This window comes from Leptidea sinapis, chromosome 43 (genome assembly GCF_905404315.1).
Source record: "Leptidea sinapis chromosome 43, ilLepSina1.1, whole genome shotgun sequence".
NCBI lineage: Eukaryota > Metazoa > Arthropoda > Insecta > Lepidoptera > Pieridae > Leptidea > Leptidea sinapis.
In genome coordinates, this window is record NC_066307.1 from 4,379,114 (window position 1) to 4,401,032 (window position 21,919).

The 21,919-nt window shown below is 35.8% G+C and overlaps 1 protein-coding gene across 1 annotated transcript; it reads right to left on the bottom strand.

The window, feature by feature from the left end:
• Positions 1-1,560: 1,560 nt before the first annotated feature.
• Positions 1,561-12,180, bottom strand: LOC126977021 (E3 ubiquitin-protein ligase TM129). The gene is made up of 5 exons (XM_050825674.1): positions 9,954-12,180; positions 9,078-9,207; positions 7,353-7,610; positions 6,276-6,406; positions 1,561-5,371 (listed from the first exon to the last, which is right to left on the bottom strand). Exons 1-5 carry the CDS (start codon positions 10,373-10,375, stop codon positions 5,197-5,199), a joined length of 1,116 nt encoding a protein of 371 aa, XP_050681631.1. The 5' UTR covers positions 10,376-12,180; the 3' UTR covers positions 1,561-5,196.
• Positions 12,181-21,919: the final 9,739 nt, after the last annotated feature.

Sequence of the window (21,919 nt, forward strand, 5' to 3'; positions counted from 1 at the left end):
TACTGATGCCCTGCATAGACCATGGTAAGTTTTTCATTATGTTTTGTAAGACGGCTATAAATATTTTTGGAGAGATCGGGTCGCCTTGTCTCGTGCCTCTATTTATATTAATTTTTTCGCCGAAAATCAATATAAAAAAAATCACGAAATGTAAGTACATACTCCTATTTATATGTAGGTATATGTAATAGGAGGGCAATCGAGCATAGGGGACACTAGATGTTTAGTGAACACCGCTGCTCACATTCTCTTGTAATACCAGAGGGATCACAGGAGCGTTGTCGGCTTTTTAGAGGATATTTCGTATCGACGTGGGACGATAATACCTCATTCCTGCACTGCGCCGGAACGCCACAAATATACAGGGATTGATTCAGCATGTTGTGCGATAGTGGAATTCAGCAGCACGGTGAGCCCTGGTGGTTAAACAGATCTTCGGGGTTCTCCAAGAGATCGCGCAGTTCACAGATTAGAAAGGCCGGCAACGCTCCTGTGATTCCTCTGGTGTTGCAAGAGATTGTGGGCGGCGGTGATTACTTAACAACAGGTGACCCGTACGCTCGTTTGTCCTCCTATTCCATAAAAAAAAGGTTCTTGTGACTAGACATGTGGCTGGTGACGTTAGGAGTACAAGACGATAGTCGGGAAACTGTATAGAGAGATTAATGAGGATCGATCCCACAACCCTTCTGCAATAGGGAGACACACATACCACTCGATCAGGGGTCGCACTTACTAATATCATCTGTGAAGTTGATACATGATATTATTAATATAAATCTGTGAATATCGCTTAATACTTGTTTAGTGACGTCGCATCAATCTTTTATTCCGAAGAGCTGTTGTAGCGATTCCAGCCACTATTTTAATAGGACATCGTACAAGCCGTAAGTAAATGCAAAAGAAACTGAAATACAATCTCTGCTAGATGCACGGCATTCATCCGCAGTTGGAATCTCTTTCTTTCATAGGGTAATTCACATTTAAATAAAATATTCTTTTGAGTAAGTATGAAAACATGTGGAATCCCAACTGAATCTTAACAACTCAACAATCTTCACCTCGCGACACTGATTACTTAATCACATTTCGCCAATTTCGCGCAATATGCTCCTCATGGAGATGATAATTTAGCAACTCGTAAATCGCTTCAACTTCTATCGTTGTTTACGACAGCTGTTGCTAACTTCATTAAGGCCCGGTATCCATTTGACAACCAATCAGATATCGTTATTCCCTAATCTCCTCTCCGCTTAGCTCCGGTGTAAATGAATCAAGCGGAGAGGAGATGTCTCATTTTTCTATAGAATTTTGTGCCGCGTCGAGCGATGCAGAACGGAGACGTCCCTTCCCCGCGCCTTGCACACCCGAAAGCGATATTTGATATAGACATCACTTGACAGATTTCAATCTCTCACAGCTCACATGTCCACTACCTGACAGCTTTGCAGCTTATCTCCTCTCGTCTCCTCTCCTCTCCGCTTTGGTGCGTACCGGGCCTTAAGACATCTTAATGTGTTTAGTACCAGACAGACACACATTAATAAAACACGATTATAATACATTTAAACATCTATATTTTATGATTAAGATCCAATATATATCATGGCGTTTATTTTAAACTACATAATATAGACATCAAACATTAACAATGCTACCTACATGGTATCAAGAAGGTACACATAGGACTCGAATTATTTTCATAATCAACACTTTAATATTATGTTATACCCTAAGATTAGGAATTGGTCTCTTGTACTCCAAGTAGATACTGCAGGCGTAATCGCAAAATGCGCCAACTTTTACTATGACCAAATGGGCGTACTCCAGCCAGTCTGGAACAATATGTGACGTTGACGTGCCACATGTTCTGGTAAACTTTGCTAATAATTGAAACTAAAAAGCCGGCTTACGTAGTAAAACTTTGTAAAAAAAAATACTACAAGAAATAAGAAAGACACTGGGATCACATATTAACAGTAAGTATTTTATTAATTTCAATGAAAAATAACAAGAACCGTATTTTACAAAATTTGAAAGATGCCAATGAGTGTCAAGATGTACATTAAAAAGCTATTGTTCTTAGCTAGTACGGTATCTAGTTGGACCGCAGCGGAGACCAATCCTTGATCTAAAGTTATACCCATCTTTTAAATAATAAGCAAGGTTGCAGATAGAAAAATATACCACAAATCAATCAGTTTTTTTAAGCTATATAAACGTCATAACAAGTATACCTTCTCATTTAAGTATAAAATAACGTATTTTTTCAAAATGAATCTCAAACTTAAGACTCTAAATGGCAACATTAATTTATCATAATTCCTTACAAAATAATAAAATAAAAGTTAAAATAGAGTACAAAACTATACATTTAGAAAGATCCTAGAGACTATCGAGAAAAGAGTCGATCGTAATAAGTCTTGTTCATGAAGTTAGGTTTAAAATAATTTAGACATATGTAGGTAGTATACCTAATACACATACAGGGTGTCCCAAAGTTATGGGACGTGAAGGGAAAGTACCTTAAATATCGAAGATAGGCTATTTTACTGAAAGAAGACTTTGTTATTTTTAAAAGTTAGTAATTCTGCATTCAAAGATTAAATAATATATTACTTAAGAAGAGTTATTAGTTTTTGGCCATACTTTCGATTGGCATCATAAGAGAAGGGGTGTTTTTTTACATTTAAGTCGGTTCTATTCCCAGACGAGGCAAGTAATTTTTAGAAAACCTTTGAATGCAGAATTACTAACTTTTAAAAATAACACAAAGTCTTCTTTCAGTAAAATAGCCTATCTTCGATATTTAAGGTACTTTCCCTTCATGTCCCATAACTTAGGGACAACCTGTATCATAGAGTATAAGAATAAATGAAGTACAATATCGTGCACCACTATAATATTATAATAGGGGTTATAGTATGAAATTGCTGATTTACTGTAATAGGTACTTCGAATTAACAGAGAACCTTCATGTTTTGAGATTTTTGAGTGAAACTTTTTCCACATGGTACCTATGTAGTTCTTCTTTTAAAATCTAGACCACCACAGTTCTATAGCAAAGGCATAAATGACCTTCCTATTAGATGGCAGCAATAATAATGGTAATTATTTTAATTAAATAAATATGTTAAATAAAAAAAATCTAATTTCAATTTTTAGTACAAATCGGAATATAATTCATACTTTAACCCCTGATATAAAAATATGTCATTAAAAACATTTAGAATAGATAGCATGTGGCTAAGCCGTCCCATTCATAACAATTAGGTACCTACCTGGTAAAATTAAAAATGTGAATAAATTCAATTTGTGACAAAACCAACCAACATTAAAATTCAAATTCAAATATTGCATCATGTAGCACAAGAACTGTAAAGAATTGTATGGAGTTTTTTTGTACCGATAAAAAAAATCCAGTTTTATGTAATTTTGTGATATACGTAGGTACTAAAAAAGTCAAACTTGTCGTTATATATGTAAAAAAAACCAGATCCGTCAACAGACCATATAATGAAAATAAAATTTTTTCATTATAATTAATTAATAAACATATTAAATATTCATGCGCAACGACACCGGTATCCATCAATAAGTATAATTATTTTATACGTTTTATTAGGCCTATTGCAGAACCCACTTTTTTTTTTTGAGTCTGCGGCACACAAAAGGTCGGCGTTGCGCGCAAAATGTTTTGGCAGATTACACAGACTCAATTCACGCAATGGAAGCACAGAGTTTGCGGTGTGTTATTTCGTATTTGAAATATAAAAAAAAGAAGCAATAGAGAATTTTGGGTTCACCCTATTCTTTCAAAAAGATTATTAAAGGGACTGTCATATTAAACATCCAGTTCTAAAACTATATCCAGATAAATTTGCACACTTCATCCCACAATTTTCTTTATAAACTGTCTTAATACTCTGCCAAACATGTATCATACAGTTCTGGTCTGTTTTCTATTTCTTGAATCAACATCGATATATGGATATCTAGCGCCATGATACACGTCATTCATAATACTTGCAAGTGCAGACTACAGACTAAAGTGAGCGTCGTCTGCGTTAGCGCGTGATGACTGATGACGCGAACATTATGTTTTTTTGGCACACTTTTTGTACGGCGAGGTGCGGCGCGGTCTGTCAGATCTACGAGGATACTTTGTGTGTCACTTTTTTCGTCGTATGCGTTACTGCATATAATTCTATCGGTTTTATTATCACAGTTTATTACACCGTTTTTTTATAACACACAAAAATGCGTCACGGATAGTCTGTCGTCTGCGATAGGCCTTAAAGAATAGGTATATTATATGAAAATAGGCGAAGCCTTTCCATTCTTCTTACACTCAAAACACTTCATAAAGGACAAATTGAGAAATAGGTATATTTGGAAGAGACTTCTGCCGTCACGTAGGTCTTACCCTGACTCCCTCACTTTAAAGGTTAGGTACTCCTCTGGTAATTCGTTATTGCGAGAACTAAATGGGAGAGGCATGCCTATAGAAGAACTTGATTTTATTCACCAAAAAATCGCAGCTAGGATACCCCTCTAAGTAAAGTTTGGGTCTAAATGTTATATCATTATTAAATAAAGGCTATCTGGTAATTACTGCATAATCTAAAATATATGGGGGATTACGAGAATACTGCATTTTATCGAATATGTTGGATTATATGTTAAATTTTATACAAAAAAGTTTTTTAAGAAAATAGGGGATGTATAAAATAAGTACTTATAGGTTATGTTACATAAAACATCAAAAGCAACATCGCATGTACATATTTAATTTGTAAATATAAGGAACATCGAAGTACTTTCCTAACACAAGTCCAATAATATCTAATACAGATTGTCTGCCTACCTCTAGAGACGTCAGCAATAAGGGACTTGCTGGAAAACTAATGGAATAATAATAAGAGATCTATCTTTGGTTATTACAATTGTCATCTACATCTATTCTACTTAATAAATATGTAATATTGTAAGGAAACAAACATCCATATTCATCATATAAATGTTTGCACCTTCCGGGATTCCAACCCGGAAGCTCTAGGTTATTCAAGCATATATGCCAAAGGGGTATGGATGGACAAAACTTAGAATTATCATCCGAAAGGGGTCGCCATGTCCACGGGAATAAGTGTCCTCTCATCCCGTTAAACCTAAAGAAAGGAGTCACAGCTGTACAGTTCAGTGTTGAACAGCAGGCGGGGCGATGCTCCGGCTGCAGGCGAAGCTGACGTCCAGCAGACAGAAGGTGGCGCGGCAGACGGGACACGAGCCCCGGCTGCTGAGCCACTGGGCCGGCGCGTCGGGCCCTCGCGTGGCCCACCAGCGAGCCATGCACGAGGCGCACCACAGCACTCTACAACACACAGGCGGGTGTTACATGCCTGCTGCATACTGGCTGTAACTGTGTGTAACTAGACCACGAAGTACACACGCGTCAACGGCCGATCACAATACAATCCTATTAATATTATAAATGTGAAAGTTTGTATGTCTGGATGTATGTTTGAAATTCTTTAACGCAAAAACTACTGATTGGATTTTGATTAAACTTTACAATAATATAGCTTACACACCAGAATAACACATAGGCTATTTATTACTTATAAAACTATCACGTGAATTATACTTTATATGGAAAACAACGTTTGCCGGGTCAGCTAGTATTTTCATATAAACACTAGCTGACCCAGCAAACGTAGTATTGCCGATATTAAAATCGCGATACAAAAGTAACTGTTGATCGTAGATGGGTGAAAATTTGAAGTTGTATGTATTTTTAATGCTGACTCATAATCAAACAAATTTAAAAAAAAAAATTGAAAAAAAACTCGGTCAAGCCGTTTCGGAGGAGTTCGGTCCCGCACACCGTGACACGAGAATTTTATATATTAGAAGATAACATATGGACGTAAAAAATGTAGACACACAATAAACAGAAATATCTATAAGTTTGATGCTGTTTTCAGATGTCCGATTGACACTGGCGTTAAAACACTAAATGTCACTGTCAATGTCATGACAGAAGCAATGATTGTCAACATAATATATTCAATATAAACTAGATGTCAAGACACTACAATTCTAACTAAGAAAATAAAACTTGTTTCAATCTTTAGCACCGATCACTATCAATAAAATCAGAATACAAAAATACTGTAAGGTTGGTGGTCTACTTTAACGCGACATACCTTCCATAGAAGCGACAGTAGGAAGAATAGAATAGAACTTTCCAATATAATGTAAATCCAACATAATACCTGCAGTTACACGGCGAGCAAGGGGGCTGCGGTCGCTGGCCGTCAGCGGGCCCGGGCTGCGCCGGCTCACATCTGTTGACTATCTTCACATCTGCTTGGTTCTGCATGCAACCAATACATTGCTCTACTTCCTGTGAATAAATATTAATAACTCATAGATGATCGTAGCCACGTTAAATATACTAAAAAAAAATTATAATAATAATACAATTGACACACTTTCACACAAATTATACATTGCAAAATTTGCAAAAAAAATTGATTAGGTTAAAAAATAAATACTTAAAATATCTTTTGATTTTTAGAAAAAGAAGTAAGTCTCTTGCTTTCAATTTGTCGGAGTCCTCATGCGTCCATCTCATTCTATCATAGATATTCAAGGTCCTTGTCATTTAGACTTGTTATCCCATTGCTGAGCACAGCCACTTACGAATCTTTTTTCAATGGAATAGAAGAAGAAACAAGTGTACGGATGGTATGTGGTCACCACCTACCATATTCTTTTGCAACACCAGGGAAAATACACGAGCGTAACCGGCTCACTAGGTGAGAGTACGCGCTTCATTTGAAGGTAGTCATGGGGATACAGTTTGGTGCTTTAGTTACATATCTATCACCCACATCCAAAGTTTAAGTATACTTGATAACTAAAGATACAAAGAAATCGAAATTAGTGAGGATTGTGTATTATTGCGCCCTTTGCAGGGGGCTGGAAACGGATAAAAAACGCGGCGTTTTAGACTTCAGCGACATTTATATTTGTAAGTAAAAAATGTTTATTTGAATATATACATATATTTAGACACTCTCAAAAGAAATCAAAATTTATAAGGTATTTTCTGATGACCTAAAACTTTAAAATTGACAAGTAATACCGCCTTATACTTACTACAATAGGTAAAAGTATTAGATTTATGACGAATAATGAGAAAAAGCTTTATTCCACCTACCCACATATGGTACCTAATAATATGAAGTGAGCCCTCGGTGGGTGCGTCAGAGTCGCTCTTGTTCAGTTATTTGTTTATAGAAACTGGATACAAATACGTTAATGATACCTATTAAAACAATACTTACATCATTGTCATAGTAATACATAGGATTCTTTGCTATGTTGGTCTTAAAAACCTCCACAAATCTCTCTATAAGTGGTGGGATCAGGGAGATACTTTCTGGAACTCTCATTGGCCTCATCAACCTTGGCTGCAGTTCTCTTAGTGCAGTATTTGACATCCGGAAACTGAACCTCTTGACATCATCACGGGAAGGTATAACCTCTACATTCACATATTGCACTTCATCTTCTCCACTTGGTGATAGATTGTGTGTATCAGCCTAAAAGGATTTCTAAAATATTTAACTACAATATTCTAAAATCAATGATTTTGTAAGCAGCACTTTATATTAGTAATGTAGGACAATATCAAAAATATTTTATTTATAGAACTGTTTAAGTTTATTGACTTAAAGATTCAATCCTACTATCAATTTCGCTATTTAAGTGGTAGTTACAATCAGTCTGTACAACATGTCCCGGCATGTAGGAATATAACTTTTCAAGTAGTAACTATAAACTTTTTCAACTACAAAACCGTACCAGACTGCAGCTACTGTTATTTTTATCTTAGCAAAATTCACCTTAATTTGTAATACAACTGTGGTTTAAGTTCTACCTCTTGTAGGGGCTCAATGTTCATCTTATTTTAAAGGCTGTTTGTTTCCTCTACATCTATATATATATAAAAATGAATTGCTGTTCGTTAGTCTCGCTAAAACTCGAGAACGGTTAGACCAATTTGGCTTATTTTGGTGTTCAATTATTTGTGGAAGTCCAGGGAAGGTTTAAAAGGTGAATAAATATGAAAATTCTCAGAAAAAAATTAATATAAATAAAAATTTTGTTTTTCCTTTGATGTCTGTCCCAGTCGTTCAGAAATCAAATTGAAAGAATAATTTAAAATAAATAACTAATTAGATTTTATATATCTTTCTTTCTAAATGATACTAAGCACTTATTGGCCAACATTCAGAAATATAACAGCTGTTATCCAATGACATCTATTTTGCACACCCGTCAATGATTAGCCTACATAATTATAAAATAGGTAACTATATAACCTAAATATTATATAGTCTGAGAATCATTCATCATCTATTTTTTATACCCCAAAAATTTTAATTATTAATTTTCTTATTACTTTATATGGCAATACTACGTTTGCTGGGTCAACTAGTAGATAAATAAATAAATCAAATATCAAGTGATCACCACCACCCATGCTTTTTTGCAAAAGCCAGAGGAGGCTTCCCATTTTTTAAATGTGTCATATCTGACTAGGAGCACCTCTGTATGATTTTCAAGATTTTGAGACAACATACTTATTCCAATACTAAAGGGGGCATTGAAAGGTAAGAGGTGTGTTGTTGAAGAGTGATAATAATACTAATGGGGTTTTTAATTAATTATTTTATAAAATAACAGCAAGTGAGGTATCATTATGAAAGTCTTTATGTCGTAGTTACTTTTACCTTATAAACATTTTTGAACAATTTGTTTAGAATTTCATAACACAACTGTTTTGTAAATGAAAATATATGGTTTATTGTAGTAAAAATATTAATAAAAATATGTTTCTAAATTGTGGTATAGTTTTAATTATACCTGTCACATAATTCTGTAAAATAGCATTAAATTCTCATTAAGCGTAGATACATATTCATTTATCCTGCTTGTTTCCTCCGCCTGTAAATGCAGCAATACACAGGCATATCATAAAAAATATTAAGGAGAATAATACTCACAGCCGTGGCAACCAGAGAACAGTCTAGTTGTTTTACTATATTTACATTATATGGCGTTACTTTTATCAACCAGTTTTGGGTGGCTATCACTTTGCTAACACTGTTCAGAGGTAGCAAAACCTTATCCACTCTGAAAAATCATTTTCTAATCACAATCATGTAATACGGTCTAAGCAGCTGTTTACGACAAAATCCTGCTAGTACCAGAGATACAAATGATTTAAGTTTTCTTTAGAAAACTCTATTTAAACTCGATAATTATTATGGATTTCTGCAAAGTAACACCTAATTCAATAAAAGTACCAGAGATGTCAGCTGGATGTAATTTGACTGAATTACTAAGAACACTTCTATAAACAACATCTTTATTACAACATACTAGAGAGATAAATTTGAACAATCAATTGATAGTAGATAATATTTTTACAACAAGGCACTAGCATTCTGACCCATTATTTTATTTTGATGACCGGTACCAGGTCGCCACCTGGCAAATGAGAAGTGCTGGTCTAAGAATTAAAAAGTATCATATCAAATGAAACAATAAACTTCGTTTTATACATTCTCTAAGCATTAATTTCTATAAACGACAATAGACTATGGTAGGAAAACTTGTACCGTAAAAGAGCAGTGGCTGTTATGACTATTGCTTGTGACTACAAAATTTGACCAGAAACTTAGACTGATCTTTTTATTCTTTATTTTACACATAACATACATCATATTATTGAATATTGATTTTCTGCATAACCTTTAATATTATTACAATTTTTAATGGTAGAATATTTTACTTAATTACTACTTTTTCATGAGTTTTAATAATTCAATTTTGTAGGAAGTGTATAAAGTTAAATGTTACAAATATTTAATGACTACCTGTGAAACTCAATATTGAAATCAGCAGCTAAAATTCTCCAATCGCTCCCAGTGGCTTGGTTCACATACGGTTTTAAAGCTCGTACAACCGGATGCTTGCTTTTATCATGCTCCCACCATAATATTATTTGAAACAGCATAATCATAGGAATTATTGCAGCCCCAAGTGCTGAGGCTGGCATCCATTCCCCGCGCTCACCGCAGCACCACAGCGTGCAAACGTATCCGAGCGGTAACGATGCATGGATAAGAGATGTGATAGTTATCCTTTTCATGTGGTACTTTATAAAATTTGTGCTCTCTGAACCAAGGAAGTTATCAAAAATTTGAGTTATTGTAAAGCCAGCTGCCACAAACTCTGAAGGTGGATACACGACACAAAAAGAGAATAAAGCGTAGAAAAGTGTTATCATTATATCCATTTTGATAGCACTGCCTTGTTACCTAAGGCAAATCTAGTAATCGGATATCTACGCAAATAAAAGTATCTACAACTATGTCCAAGGAATTGTTGTTCAAAAATCCTACTCCAAACAAAAATTATCAGATAAATAAGCACGCCATTAAATCCCACAAGTTACAAAACTTAAATTTTATGTAGCCAATAATATTTTTTACAAATAAACAATCACAATTATGGGTGAGACGTATTTGTCGTCACAGCCCACGCCCCACAGGTATTAAAATATCACCGGTTGTCACTGTGACAAGATTATCAAATCAAAATCAATCAAAGCCACAGTAGGAAGAATAGAATAGAATATACAAATGATTAGGAGTATTTAGTAGGTCTAAGTAACAGCAGTATTTTGTTACAGCTATAATTGTGTGATTTGTAGGTCTGTTATATTATTTTAAATTCAATACCTAGGTAATAAAATAGTTATTTTTTTTTTCTTCTTTTGGCAATAGCGTTTACTTTTTGCCAATAACGTAAATTAAAAGATTGGGAAACTAAGTTAAAAAAGGATACGGAACACGGGAAAGGATCAGATAAGTAGAAAGAGGATCGAAACGGATATTAAAAATTTCATAAATATACATATATACTTGCTACTTACACAACATTACAAATATTTAAACTTTGATATGATTCTGAAGAATGAAAGATGACAATATTTTATAAAATTTACATGGATACATAATTAGACAGGATATACAGGTAGGAAAAGGAACATTAAGAGATATTAGATCATTCAGGAATGAGGAGCGGTCGTATAGAGAACATGAAAAGAAAATGTGATCTAGATCACATTTATCGGATTCACATTCACACATGTCAGTAGATACAATGCCTAATCTGTTAAGATGAACAGGAATGCAAACATGACCCAAACGCATTCTTATGATAGAAGAACATACTAACTTATTGCATTTGGCACGGAAAAACCATGGTTTAAATGAAATAAGTGGCTGAAGGTTAAAATATTTCCTGCCTTTTGATTGACCAGTTTCAGTCCAAAGTCTTTTCCAACAATCCTGAAGGTGAACTATAGGAAGAGCACCTAGATCCTGGCAAAAAACTTTATAAGGGAAAATGTCGCCATCGACCACGGCTTCATTAGCTAGTTGGTCTGCTTTTATATTACCAGGAATGTCGCTATGGCTGGGGATCCATACAAACAACACAGAAAGACCAAAGTGATTGCATTTATTTAATAGATTTCTTAATTCTATGACAACAGAAGAAATGTTTTTTGATTTAAATGGGAACCTATTGAGTGCCTTACAGTCTGTAAGGCACTTTTTGAATCAGAGAAAATTATTGTTTTTGGAAGTTTAAATAGAATAATATATTCAATAGCCTTAAAAATACCATAACATTCCCCAGTAAACACCGATGTTTCCGGAGGTAGTTTAATTTTCTGTGATATTTTAAATTGAGCGTGATAGACACCTACACCAACGGGATCCGAGGAGGAATGTTTAGACGCGTCTGTGTAAATATGATGGTAATCAACCCAAACAGTATTTTTAAGAAGATTAAACGAAAAATTTGTACTAATATCGTGCTTATTTAAATCTGAGTTAAAATTAATTTCTGGAAGCAACATTAATGCTTCAAAGCTAGTACTGAAAAGAGGATAATTAATGGATCGATGAATAGGAGCTTTTATGTTGATAAATTTCTTAAAACTATTGATTAGACAAGGTGGTTTTTTATTTGACCAATATGCAGATGAATCTATATAATGAGAAAGTTTCTGAAGTTTGTTATAAAGAGAGTGGTTAAGAAACTGAAAAGATCGGAATATAAATTTGTCTGCTAAATATTGACGACGTAGATGTAGTGGAGGATCACCACATTCTACTTGAAGAGCATTGATAGGACTTGACCGCATAGCACCAGAAACTACTCGTAAAGCTTTGGACTGTATGAGATCTAGTTTTTTAAATGCCTTAACACTACCAGGCTCCAGCAAGAATGTACCATAATCTAATATACTTCTTATAAGAGCATTATATAACAATTTCATGCAAAAAGGGTGCGCACCCCACCAAACACCTGACAGACATCTTAAAATATTAAGAGTACGCTCACATTTAGCATTTAGGTAATCACAATGTGGGATACCAGTTAGTTTCGAATCTAAGACAATTCCCAAAAACTTAACATTATCTTTAACTGGAATCTGATAACCCTCATAAAATATAGAAATAGGAGGAGGAGTTCTTGATCTCGTGAATAAAACTATTGTACTTTTTTCAGGTGATAGATCAAGGCCATTTAAGTCCAACCAAGTTTTTAAATTTATCAGCGGTTGTGTTATAGAAGAACTAGCTTTTTCAATAGAAATATCACGACAGTAAATTAATAGATCATCAGCATACTGAAGAACATTTACACTATTAAGTGATGATTTTAAATCGTGTGTATAAATATTATACAATATTGGGCTAAGTACTGATCCCTGGGGGAGGCCCTTTGAAACAAGTCGAGTAATTGACTTCCTGTCATCTAGTTTCAGGATTATGTATCTTTCGGAAAGCATGTTTATGATAAAATTTGTTAATAGCAGAGGTATATTAAGTTGTAAAAGCTTACTCTTTAAAATACTTATTACGACATTATCATAGGCACAATTTATATCTAAGAACGCAGCTATTACTGATTTATTATTTGAAAATGATAATTGAATATCAGAAATGAATATACTTAAGCTATCAATAGTACTTTTCCCACGTCTGAAACCGAATTGGGATTCACATAATAGACCGTTATGCTCAACAAACCATTCTAAACGATTTTTATAAGATGTTCTGTAATTTTCTTCAAAACAGAAGAAAGTGCGATTGGGCGATAGGCAGAATGGTCTGAAGAACACCTATTAGGTTTCAGTACGGGAATTATTTCTTGACGTTTCCACGTGGAGGGGATGTTACCAGATGTCACTATGGAATTTATAAGAGATAAATAATAAAATAAAGCATCATCATCTAAATGAGAGATAAAGGAATACGGAATACCGTCCAGTCCAGGAGCAGAATCCTTAACATGAGACAATACACCTTTTAGTTCAGTGAGAGAAAATATACTGTTTAAACCAAAACAGTTATCATTATTTATATTTATTACAGGGTAACCAATTATTAAGTCTTCAGGAACGAAAGGTGGAGCCAATTTATCTAAAAAGCTATTAACTAAATGAAAAGGGATTGATTTTGGAGATGAATCTTTGTATGCAGATCTAAACCTTCTTATATTTTGCCATACAAGAGATGGTTTGACATCAGGTGATATTGAATAGCAGAAATTTTTCCAGCCATCAAATTTCTTTTTCTTTAGAAATTTTGAAGTTTCTGACATACTCTTTGTAAGAATTTCAAAATTCTAATCAGTGGAACATTGACAGTATGTAATTTCAGCATATTTTCTTCTCTTTACTGCCTCAGTACACTCGTTATCCCACCAAGGAGGAGAAGGAATAAAACCCAAAGAGCTATTTTTACTTGGAAATATCTCATTGGCAACCTCAATAAAGATTCTTGCTAAAGAATCTGCACACTGAGATTCTGTACCTGGATTAATTTTTGGAAGTGTAATAATTTTGTTTTTTATTAGATCTTTATATAAATCCCAATCAACATCATTAAGCTTATATTTTAAACGAGGAGAATAAGTATTATGTAATACTTTATTGTTATTATTGCAGGTTGGAAATGATAATAATAGTGGGAAGTGATCACTACCAAAAGTAGATCGTAATGGATCCCAGGACAAAGAAGAAGCAAGATTAGGTGTAGTGACTGTTAAATCTGGAGCACTTGGGCCCTCGTTAGGATGAGAACGTCGTGTAGGACGACCATCATTTAATATACACAAATTCACTGAATCAAATATATCTATTAATGTGTTACCATAACTATTAGAAGATAAGTAACCCCAGGATTCATGGTGACAGTTAAAATCACCAAGGATCATAAAAGGCTTCGGAAGAATGGAAATAATATCTTTAATTTCATTTAAGATTGCAGAAGAAGGATGAGGTATATAAATAGATACATAACAGATATTTTCAACTAAAGCAGCAATAATAGAAAAATCATTACTGTGAGAAGGAATAGAGAAGAGAGAAAAGGAAAGAGGGTGTTTCACAAGCATGGCTACTCCGCCATGCCCATCCACACGATCTTCTCTGAGACATGAATAACCTCGAATCTTAAATAAAGATCCTGGTTTCAACCATGTCTCTTGAAGAGCACAGATATAAGGTTTATATTTATTTAATAAATAAATAAGATCACTTTTTTTAGGAGTGATGCTTTGACAATTCCATTGAAGAACTTTGTCCATTATTTGGTTTATAAATTTGAGTAATTGCAGAAACTAATAAGGCAGCGTTGGACGGTGAAAATTCATTCGATTGACTAAGAGATTTTATAAGAGAAATAATTAAATCAATTACTGAGGATTCCAAAGGATTTTCATTTTCTTTGTTAATAAATGCACATCCATTAGAGGGTTGGGGAATATTAAAATCCCTTAAAATTTCTTGGTGAGCAGATTTGTCATATCCTTTGCTAAGTGTAGGTGGAGGCTTTGGTTTAACAAAAACAGTTTTTTTATATGAAGTATTGTTTATAGCTTTAGGTGTTGAATGTTGATGCTGGGTTGGAAAAGTATTAGGAGTGATGTTAGGTGATGAGAGTAATGTATCTGCATATGAAATTCGAGAGACAGATGGATGTATCTTTGAAGCTTCTGAATAGGAAATACAGTTTTTAGCCTTTGATTCCTTTATAGCTCTTTGTCTTTCATATTCTAAACATTTTTTATCAGTTGCAATATGGGAACCTTTACATAAACAACAAGATATAAAATCATCTTGAACAGAGCAGTTATCACCACTATGTCCTTGACCACATCTAAAACATCTTGGTTTAGATCTGCATTGAGATTTCACATGACCAAACCGACAACAATTGTAGCATTGAATAGTAGGATATATATACAAGTCTACAGTAAGAGAAGTGTAGCACATATATACTCGTTTAGGCAAAAACTGTCCATCAAAAGTAAATACCACAGACTCAGTACATTTAAGATGGTTTTGTCCATCAATCATCATTGGACCACAGCCAATAGGAACAGAAACATTATCTTTTATTTCCTCTTCAGACCACTCAGCTGGTACTCCTCTGACTATTCCTATTCTACTCACAGGAAATGATGGAATAAAAGCCTTATATTTTTCATTTTCTAAATTTTTGTTTTCAACAAAGTCATTTGCATCTTGGTACTTAGAAAAAGAAATAGAAAACCTATTCCGGCCTATCCTTTTTAAACTTCCATTCACAATATTTTTAATAGAATTTCTTTTGAGAAAACGACCAAATGTAACTGGATGTAAAGTAACATTATCATCGGGAGATGAATACTGTTTCTGAATGTATACAACAAAAGGAGCAGCATCTAATGAGTTATATAACAGCCTTGCAACAGGGGGCTGTGGCTGTTGTGGAGTGTCTGTGTTATTTTTTTGTATTGTCTCTACTACTATAGAAGAATTATTGCAGGAATCGACTTTGGAAAGAATTTGTTTGTCAGTAATGTCTACACATTTGCAATCACTTTCCTTAATATCTTTCTTATCACCACGGTGTTTTCGTCGTCTTTTATTACAGTGTCTGCATATTCTGGGTCGAGCTGACACTCTTTTACGGCCACTAGATGTCTGAGACACAGAACCATCTGTATCCATAGTGCTACCTTCGTCATTATTAGAGATTGTCACTACATGACCTATATCAGGGGCTGTCCCCCCAGGATCATCCGGGGGGTCCATCATATTATAGAAAAGTGAAGAAAAGAAGACTTACCAATAGGATGAAATTTACACAAATTAACACATTAATAAAAACTAACTACTAAAATATATACAAACTACAACTTATCTGATCAAAATATCTAAATATTTACATGAAATTTAAAAATAAAATGAAAAATTATTAAAATTACGTGCGACCGATCTTAAGTTTCCCGCCCTTTTTTTCTAAAATAGTTATGGTTCAATTCTTCTTTTAAAATATGTGGGATAAGAAAAACCTTATACGTTTATTTATATTGTTTACTGAATATTTTTCTTTCAGACACATCTGTAAATAATAGATACCTACATCACTATCATAAATTTATTTAACATAAGTAATAACTAATAATAATACTAAGTATCAATTTAATGTTATTGGGCCTTATGAGAAAGAAGTCGTCTAAACAAACTTTTTAATCGTCCTTTAATCACAAGGCCTGTGGTGGACAAGTCCTATGGCGCATATAACTGCGCATGCGCGGAAAAAAAATAATTAACGTGTGATAAAAAAAGTTTATAATTAAATTAAAACGTAATTAAGGCCGAACAGATGTTTTTTTGGACGAACACATAAGAGATAGTTTCAAAGTATAAAAAAAAAATGAAAAAATTTATATGTTAGATTTTTTCTATTGATTTAATTTTTGAAAATAGAAGAAAAAAAAATTAATAAAAAATTTGTTACTCCCCGCCAACTTAAGAGAGCCGGCGCGCCGATTTATTTTTTTCACTGAGCTTACTGTCTGAACAAGCTACACGATATACCACAAGAAAGGCAATATAACAGACAATAAAAGTAAAAATATTTAATTTTAAAACTCTATCTGTATAAAAAACGACAAGCCGTCAAAATATTGTCAGCCGTAAAAATTGTCTGTAGCAGTCGATTTAAAAATTCTTATATCTTCTATGATATTTTAGTAATAAATAAATTGTGGTGTACTTATGTATGCAAGCAAGAAGTTATTCTTGGCCTAACAAAGCAAAAATTCTTAAAATTATTTTTTTCTCGTGCTATTCTACGTTTTTAGATAGAACAATTTTGTAAAAATCTTGCAAAGATGGCTTTGAGAACTAATTTTTGAATAATGAATACGGCTGTATGGGCTTGAACCCTTTGCCTATTGTAATAATGGACGAAGAAACCAAAAAAAAAAGTGTGTGTGTGTCAGCTCCGACGCACGACTGGAGTTTACCTACTCGTCAAGAACGATTGTCTTTGAACAGTGAGAAGAGCGCGGGAACTCTTGAAGGCTTAGGGCGGTCTTTTTAACTATAAAATTAAATATTTCTATTATATTGTATTTAATCCTCATATTTTTGAAAAATATTTAAGCATTTGTATATGTTTATCATTTAATTTGTTTAGTAAAAGCTAAAAGGATGTCTGTTCTCGACGCCTGAGTTTTCTTGAAGGACAGGACCTATCCATTATCTGGCTGCGTGTAGACTGCGATGACCATCCGCGAATCTACGCATGCCTATACCTATAGGTCTCATAGTGGTAACGCAGAGACTGACAAGCTCCTCGAACATATCCAAATGGCTTCAGATTCCGTGTTCGTTCGTTCGTCGGTCGTTCCAGTCGTGAACAGATCCCCACTGCAGAGATCGTGTTTCTTGGCGATTTTAACGCCCACCACGCCGAATGGCTAGGCTCACGTACCACCGATAATGCAGGGAAATCTGTTCACGACTTATGATCTGACGCAACTGGTGATTGCGCCAACGCGAATCCCAGATGTGCAAGATCATACACCTTCGCTGTTGACCTCATATCCGGACGGCTACCTAGTTTCCGTTGACCCTCCTCTGGGGTCGTCGGACCACTGCCTGATCCAGATACCGCTGCTGACGCTGTTGCTGATGTGGTACTGCAAGGTATGGAACTCTTCATTCCATCCTCCTCTGTGCCTATCGGTGGCAGGTCCCAACCATGGTTTGACCGCTCTTGCAAAATGGCCTCTCGCCGAAAGCAGGAGTGCTATCAGGCTTGGGCCAATGCGGTGCTATCTAAGGATGTGAATTTCAGCGAACTTAAAAAACATTTCAATCATGCCCCCAGGTACTTCAAAAGAGTTTTTGCTGACGCGAAGTCCAAGCACATTGGCAGAATTGGCGAGAGACTTGCACGCCTTCCCTCGGGAATTCGTGCGTTCTGGTCGCTCGCCAAGGCTGTCCAAGGAAACTTCTGCCAGCCAGCCATTCCGCCACTGCACAGGGATGATGACTCGCTGGCCCATGACGCGAAAGAGAAAGCAGATCTCCTGGGCTCCCTCTTCGCGTCCAACTCGACTCTAGATGACCAAGGTGCACCACCACCGCATATTCCGCGGTGCGATTCATATATGCCGGAGGTAAAAATCCGGCATGGTGCCGTGCTTAAGGCGCTTCTCACCTTGGACATTCAAAAATCCAGCGGGCCCGATGGTATTCCCCTGATAGTGCTGCGGACATGTGCTCTGGAACTGGCGCCGGTCCTTACCCGTCTTTTCCGGCTCTCCTACTCATCAGGCGTAGTCCCGAAATTATGGAAGGCGGCTTTAGTGCACCCGATCCCTAAGAAAGGTGTACGCTCAGATCCGTCCAACTACCGCCCCTTTGCCATTACCTCCATTTGCTCCAAAGTAATGGAGTCGATCATCAACCGGCAGCTCTTGGGATACCTAGAGGGGCACCAGCTGATTAGCGACTGCCAGTACGGTTTCCGTCAGGGTCGCTCAGCTTGTGATCTTCTTGCATACCTCACCCATAAATGGGCGCAAGCAGTTGAGTCGAAGGGAGAGGCGTTGGCGGTGAGTTTGGACATAGCGAAGGCCTTCGATCGGGTGTGGCATAAAGCGCTTATAGCGAAACTGCCATCCTATGGGCTTCCCGAGAAGTTGTGCAACTGGGTCACTAGCTTTTTGGCTGATCGGAGCATCAAGGTTGTTATCAACGGTGCATGCTCCAACTTAAAACCCATAAACGCTGGTGTCCCGCAAGGCTGTGTGCTATCCCCTACGCTGTTTCTTCTGCATATCAATGATATGCTGCAAATCAACAATATTCATTGCTATGCGGACGACAGCACAGGGTATGCTTCCTACACCGGCCGTGCCAACATGTCCCGGGATAGCGTCGACGAGAACCGGAACAAACTTGTGTCTGAAATCGAGACTATGCTTTGCAAAATCTTGGAATAGGGCCGACAAAATTTAGTCCAATTCAACCCCAAGAAGACACAAGTTTGTGCGTTCACCACTAAAAAGTCTCCCTTTGTCGTATCCCCTATATTCGAGATCACTCCTCTAACTGCCACAGCTTGTATTGGCATACTTGGCGTCGATATATCGAGCGACGTTCAGTTCCGTGGTTACTTGGAAGAGAAGGCCAAACTGGCCTTTAAAAAGTTTTGTGTACTCAGTAAGGCGAGACAGTACTTCACTAAAAGCCACCGCCTGCAACTTTATAAGGCGCAAATTCGGCCTCACATGGAGTACTGTTCTTACCTCTGGGCGGGTGCTCCCCAGTACCAGCTTCTTCCATTTGACCGCATACAACGAAGAGCGGCTCGAATCATCGACGATCAAGTCATCTCCGATCGGCTTGATTCTCTAGCATTGCGTAGAGATGTGGGTTCTCTCTGCATCTTCTACCGCATTTATCACGGGGAGTGCTCAGAGGAGCTGTTCGGGTTGATTCCAGCGTCCGAATTCCACCACCGGACATTACGTGCAAAGTACCATCCGCATCACGTAGACGTCTGGCATTCCACAACCGCCCGTTTTGTTCGAAATTTCTTGCCTCGCACAGCCACTTTGTGGGATCAACTACCGGCAGCGGTCTTCCTGAACAGATACGACTTAGGGACCTTCAAGAAAAAGCATACTCCCACCTTAAAGGCCGGCAACGCATTTCTTGACACACGTGTTGTTGCGGATGTCCATGGGCGGTTGCCTCACCTCTCCCCATCCCGTGAGCCTCTTGCCCGTTTGCCCCCTATCATATAAAAATAAAAAAGATACAGGACTATATTAACCGAACCGACAATAATTCTTACTATCAAGTAGAAGGCATCTCTGATTTGTTTCATTTTTCTTGTGATCATAATCTATTTTCTTGTATTCTTTACCATGTTATTTAAATTCATATAATTCAAAACATACACCTATTAAAATAATTATTAATGAATCATTAAAATATAAGGAAGATGTATATAGTATGCTGTCAGAGTGGCAAAATTATAACCAACTTTATACTGATGGATCTAAAAGTAATACTGCTGTCTCTATGGCAGTTTATGACATACAACTGCGGAGTGGGTTTGGTCATAGGTTAAATACCTTGGCTAGTATATACACAGCAGAATGTGCTGCCATATATGCTGCTCTAGAATAAATTGGAGAACAGTCATATAATAGTTGGATCGTTATAACAGATAGCATGAGTGTTTTAAAAGCTTTACAATATCCTACATGTAATGTTACAACTAATTTCATCATTTACAATATTAGAGACAAATATCAATGCTTATCCCTAACAAAAGATATTGTTTTATTCTGGACTCCTTCACACATAGGCGTGGAAGGAAATGAACAAGCTGATTATCTTGCTAAATCTATTGTGAATAGTAATCAGATACATACTGCTTTGAACATTCCCATACCACACACAGATGCACTGTCTCATTTTAAAGGAACATTCTTGCAAGACTTTCAGAATTATTGGCAACAAGTTTTTCATACAGAGGGCAAATGGTTAGACGACATTAAAAACGAAATCTCTCCTCCCTGGTTTGTTAAAAAGAAAAAATACTTACACAGAAAATTTTACACCACAATTTGTCGGTTACGTCTGGGACATTCTCGTAGTGGTGCTCATTTATTTAGGATCGGTGTATTAGATTCACCAACTTGTCAATTCTGTAATTTATCCATCCAAACTCTTGATCACATTTTTTTGACTGTCCCCAATATAATCTTCAAAGATTTACATTGATAGACTGCCTCTTGGATATTTATAAGAATGCTGAAGACATCCCGAGCTCACTTCAGCAGTTATTGAAAACTTATGACTACTTCGTGCCGCTTTACAAATTTATAGTTTCAACGGTAGGCGAAATTTGAAAATACGGCTTGGCTTTTGACTCAATCCCTTACAGAGACTTAAAACATATTCGTCCATAAATTATTAATGGACTTGTGTTTATAATGTAAATTTTAATGTATTAATGTAAATATTATATTTGTACTTATACCTTAAATTAGTTTCATATTATCTTATAATTATATTCAACTAATATTCATCATTATTACTTATAATTCATGTTTAATATATTTCTTATAACGTATCGAGATTTATATTTTAGTATTATATCATAAAAGTTTATTATTAAACCCCGGCTAAGCTTGGTCTTCATTGGAACAAGAATATTATCAATAAAAGACTTGGCATCGGCCTTTCATGCGAACCTATATGTATATGAAGAAAATGAAACATGAAGAACACGAAATACCACTTTTATGTGAAATTGTACTATTTATGTTTGAAGATGATATAAAGACTTAGCTTGACTTTGAACAAGCTGTGTAACGTGAAGAATAGAAAAATAAAAATGAAGACTTGGCTGTATGGGCTTTTGACCCCTTTGCCTGTCCAGATGGACGAACAGAA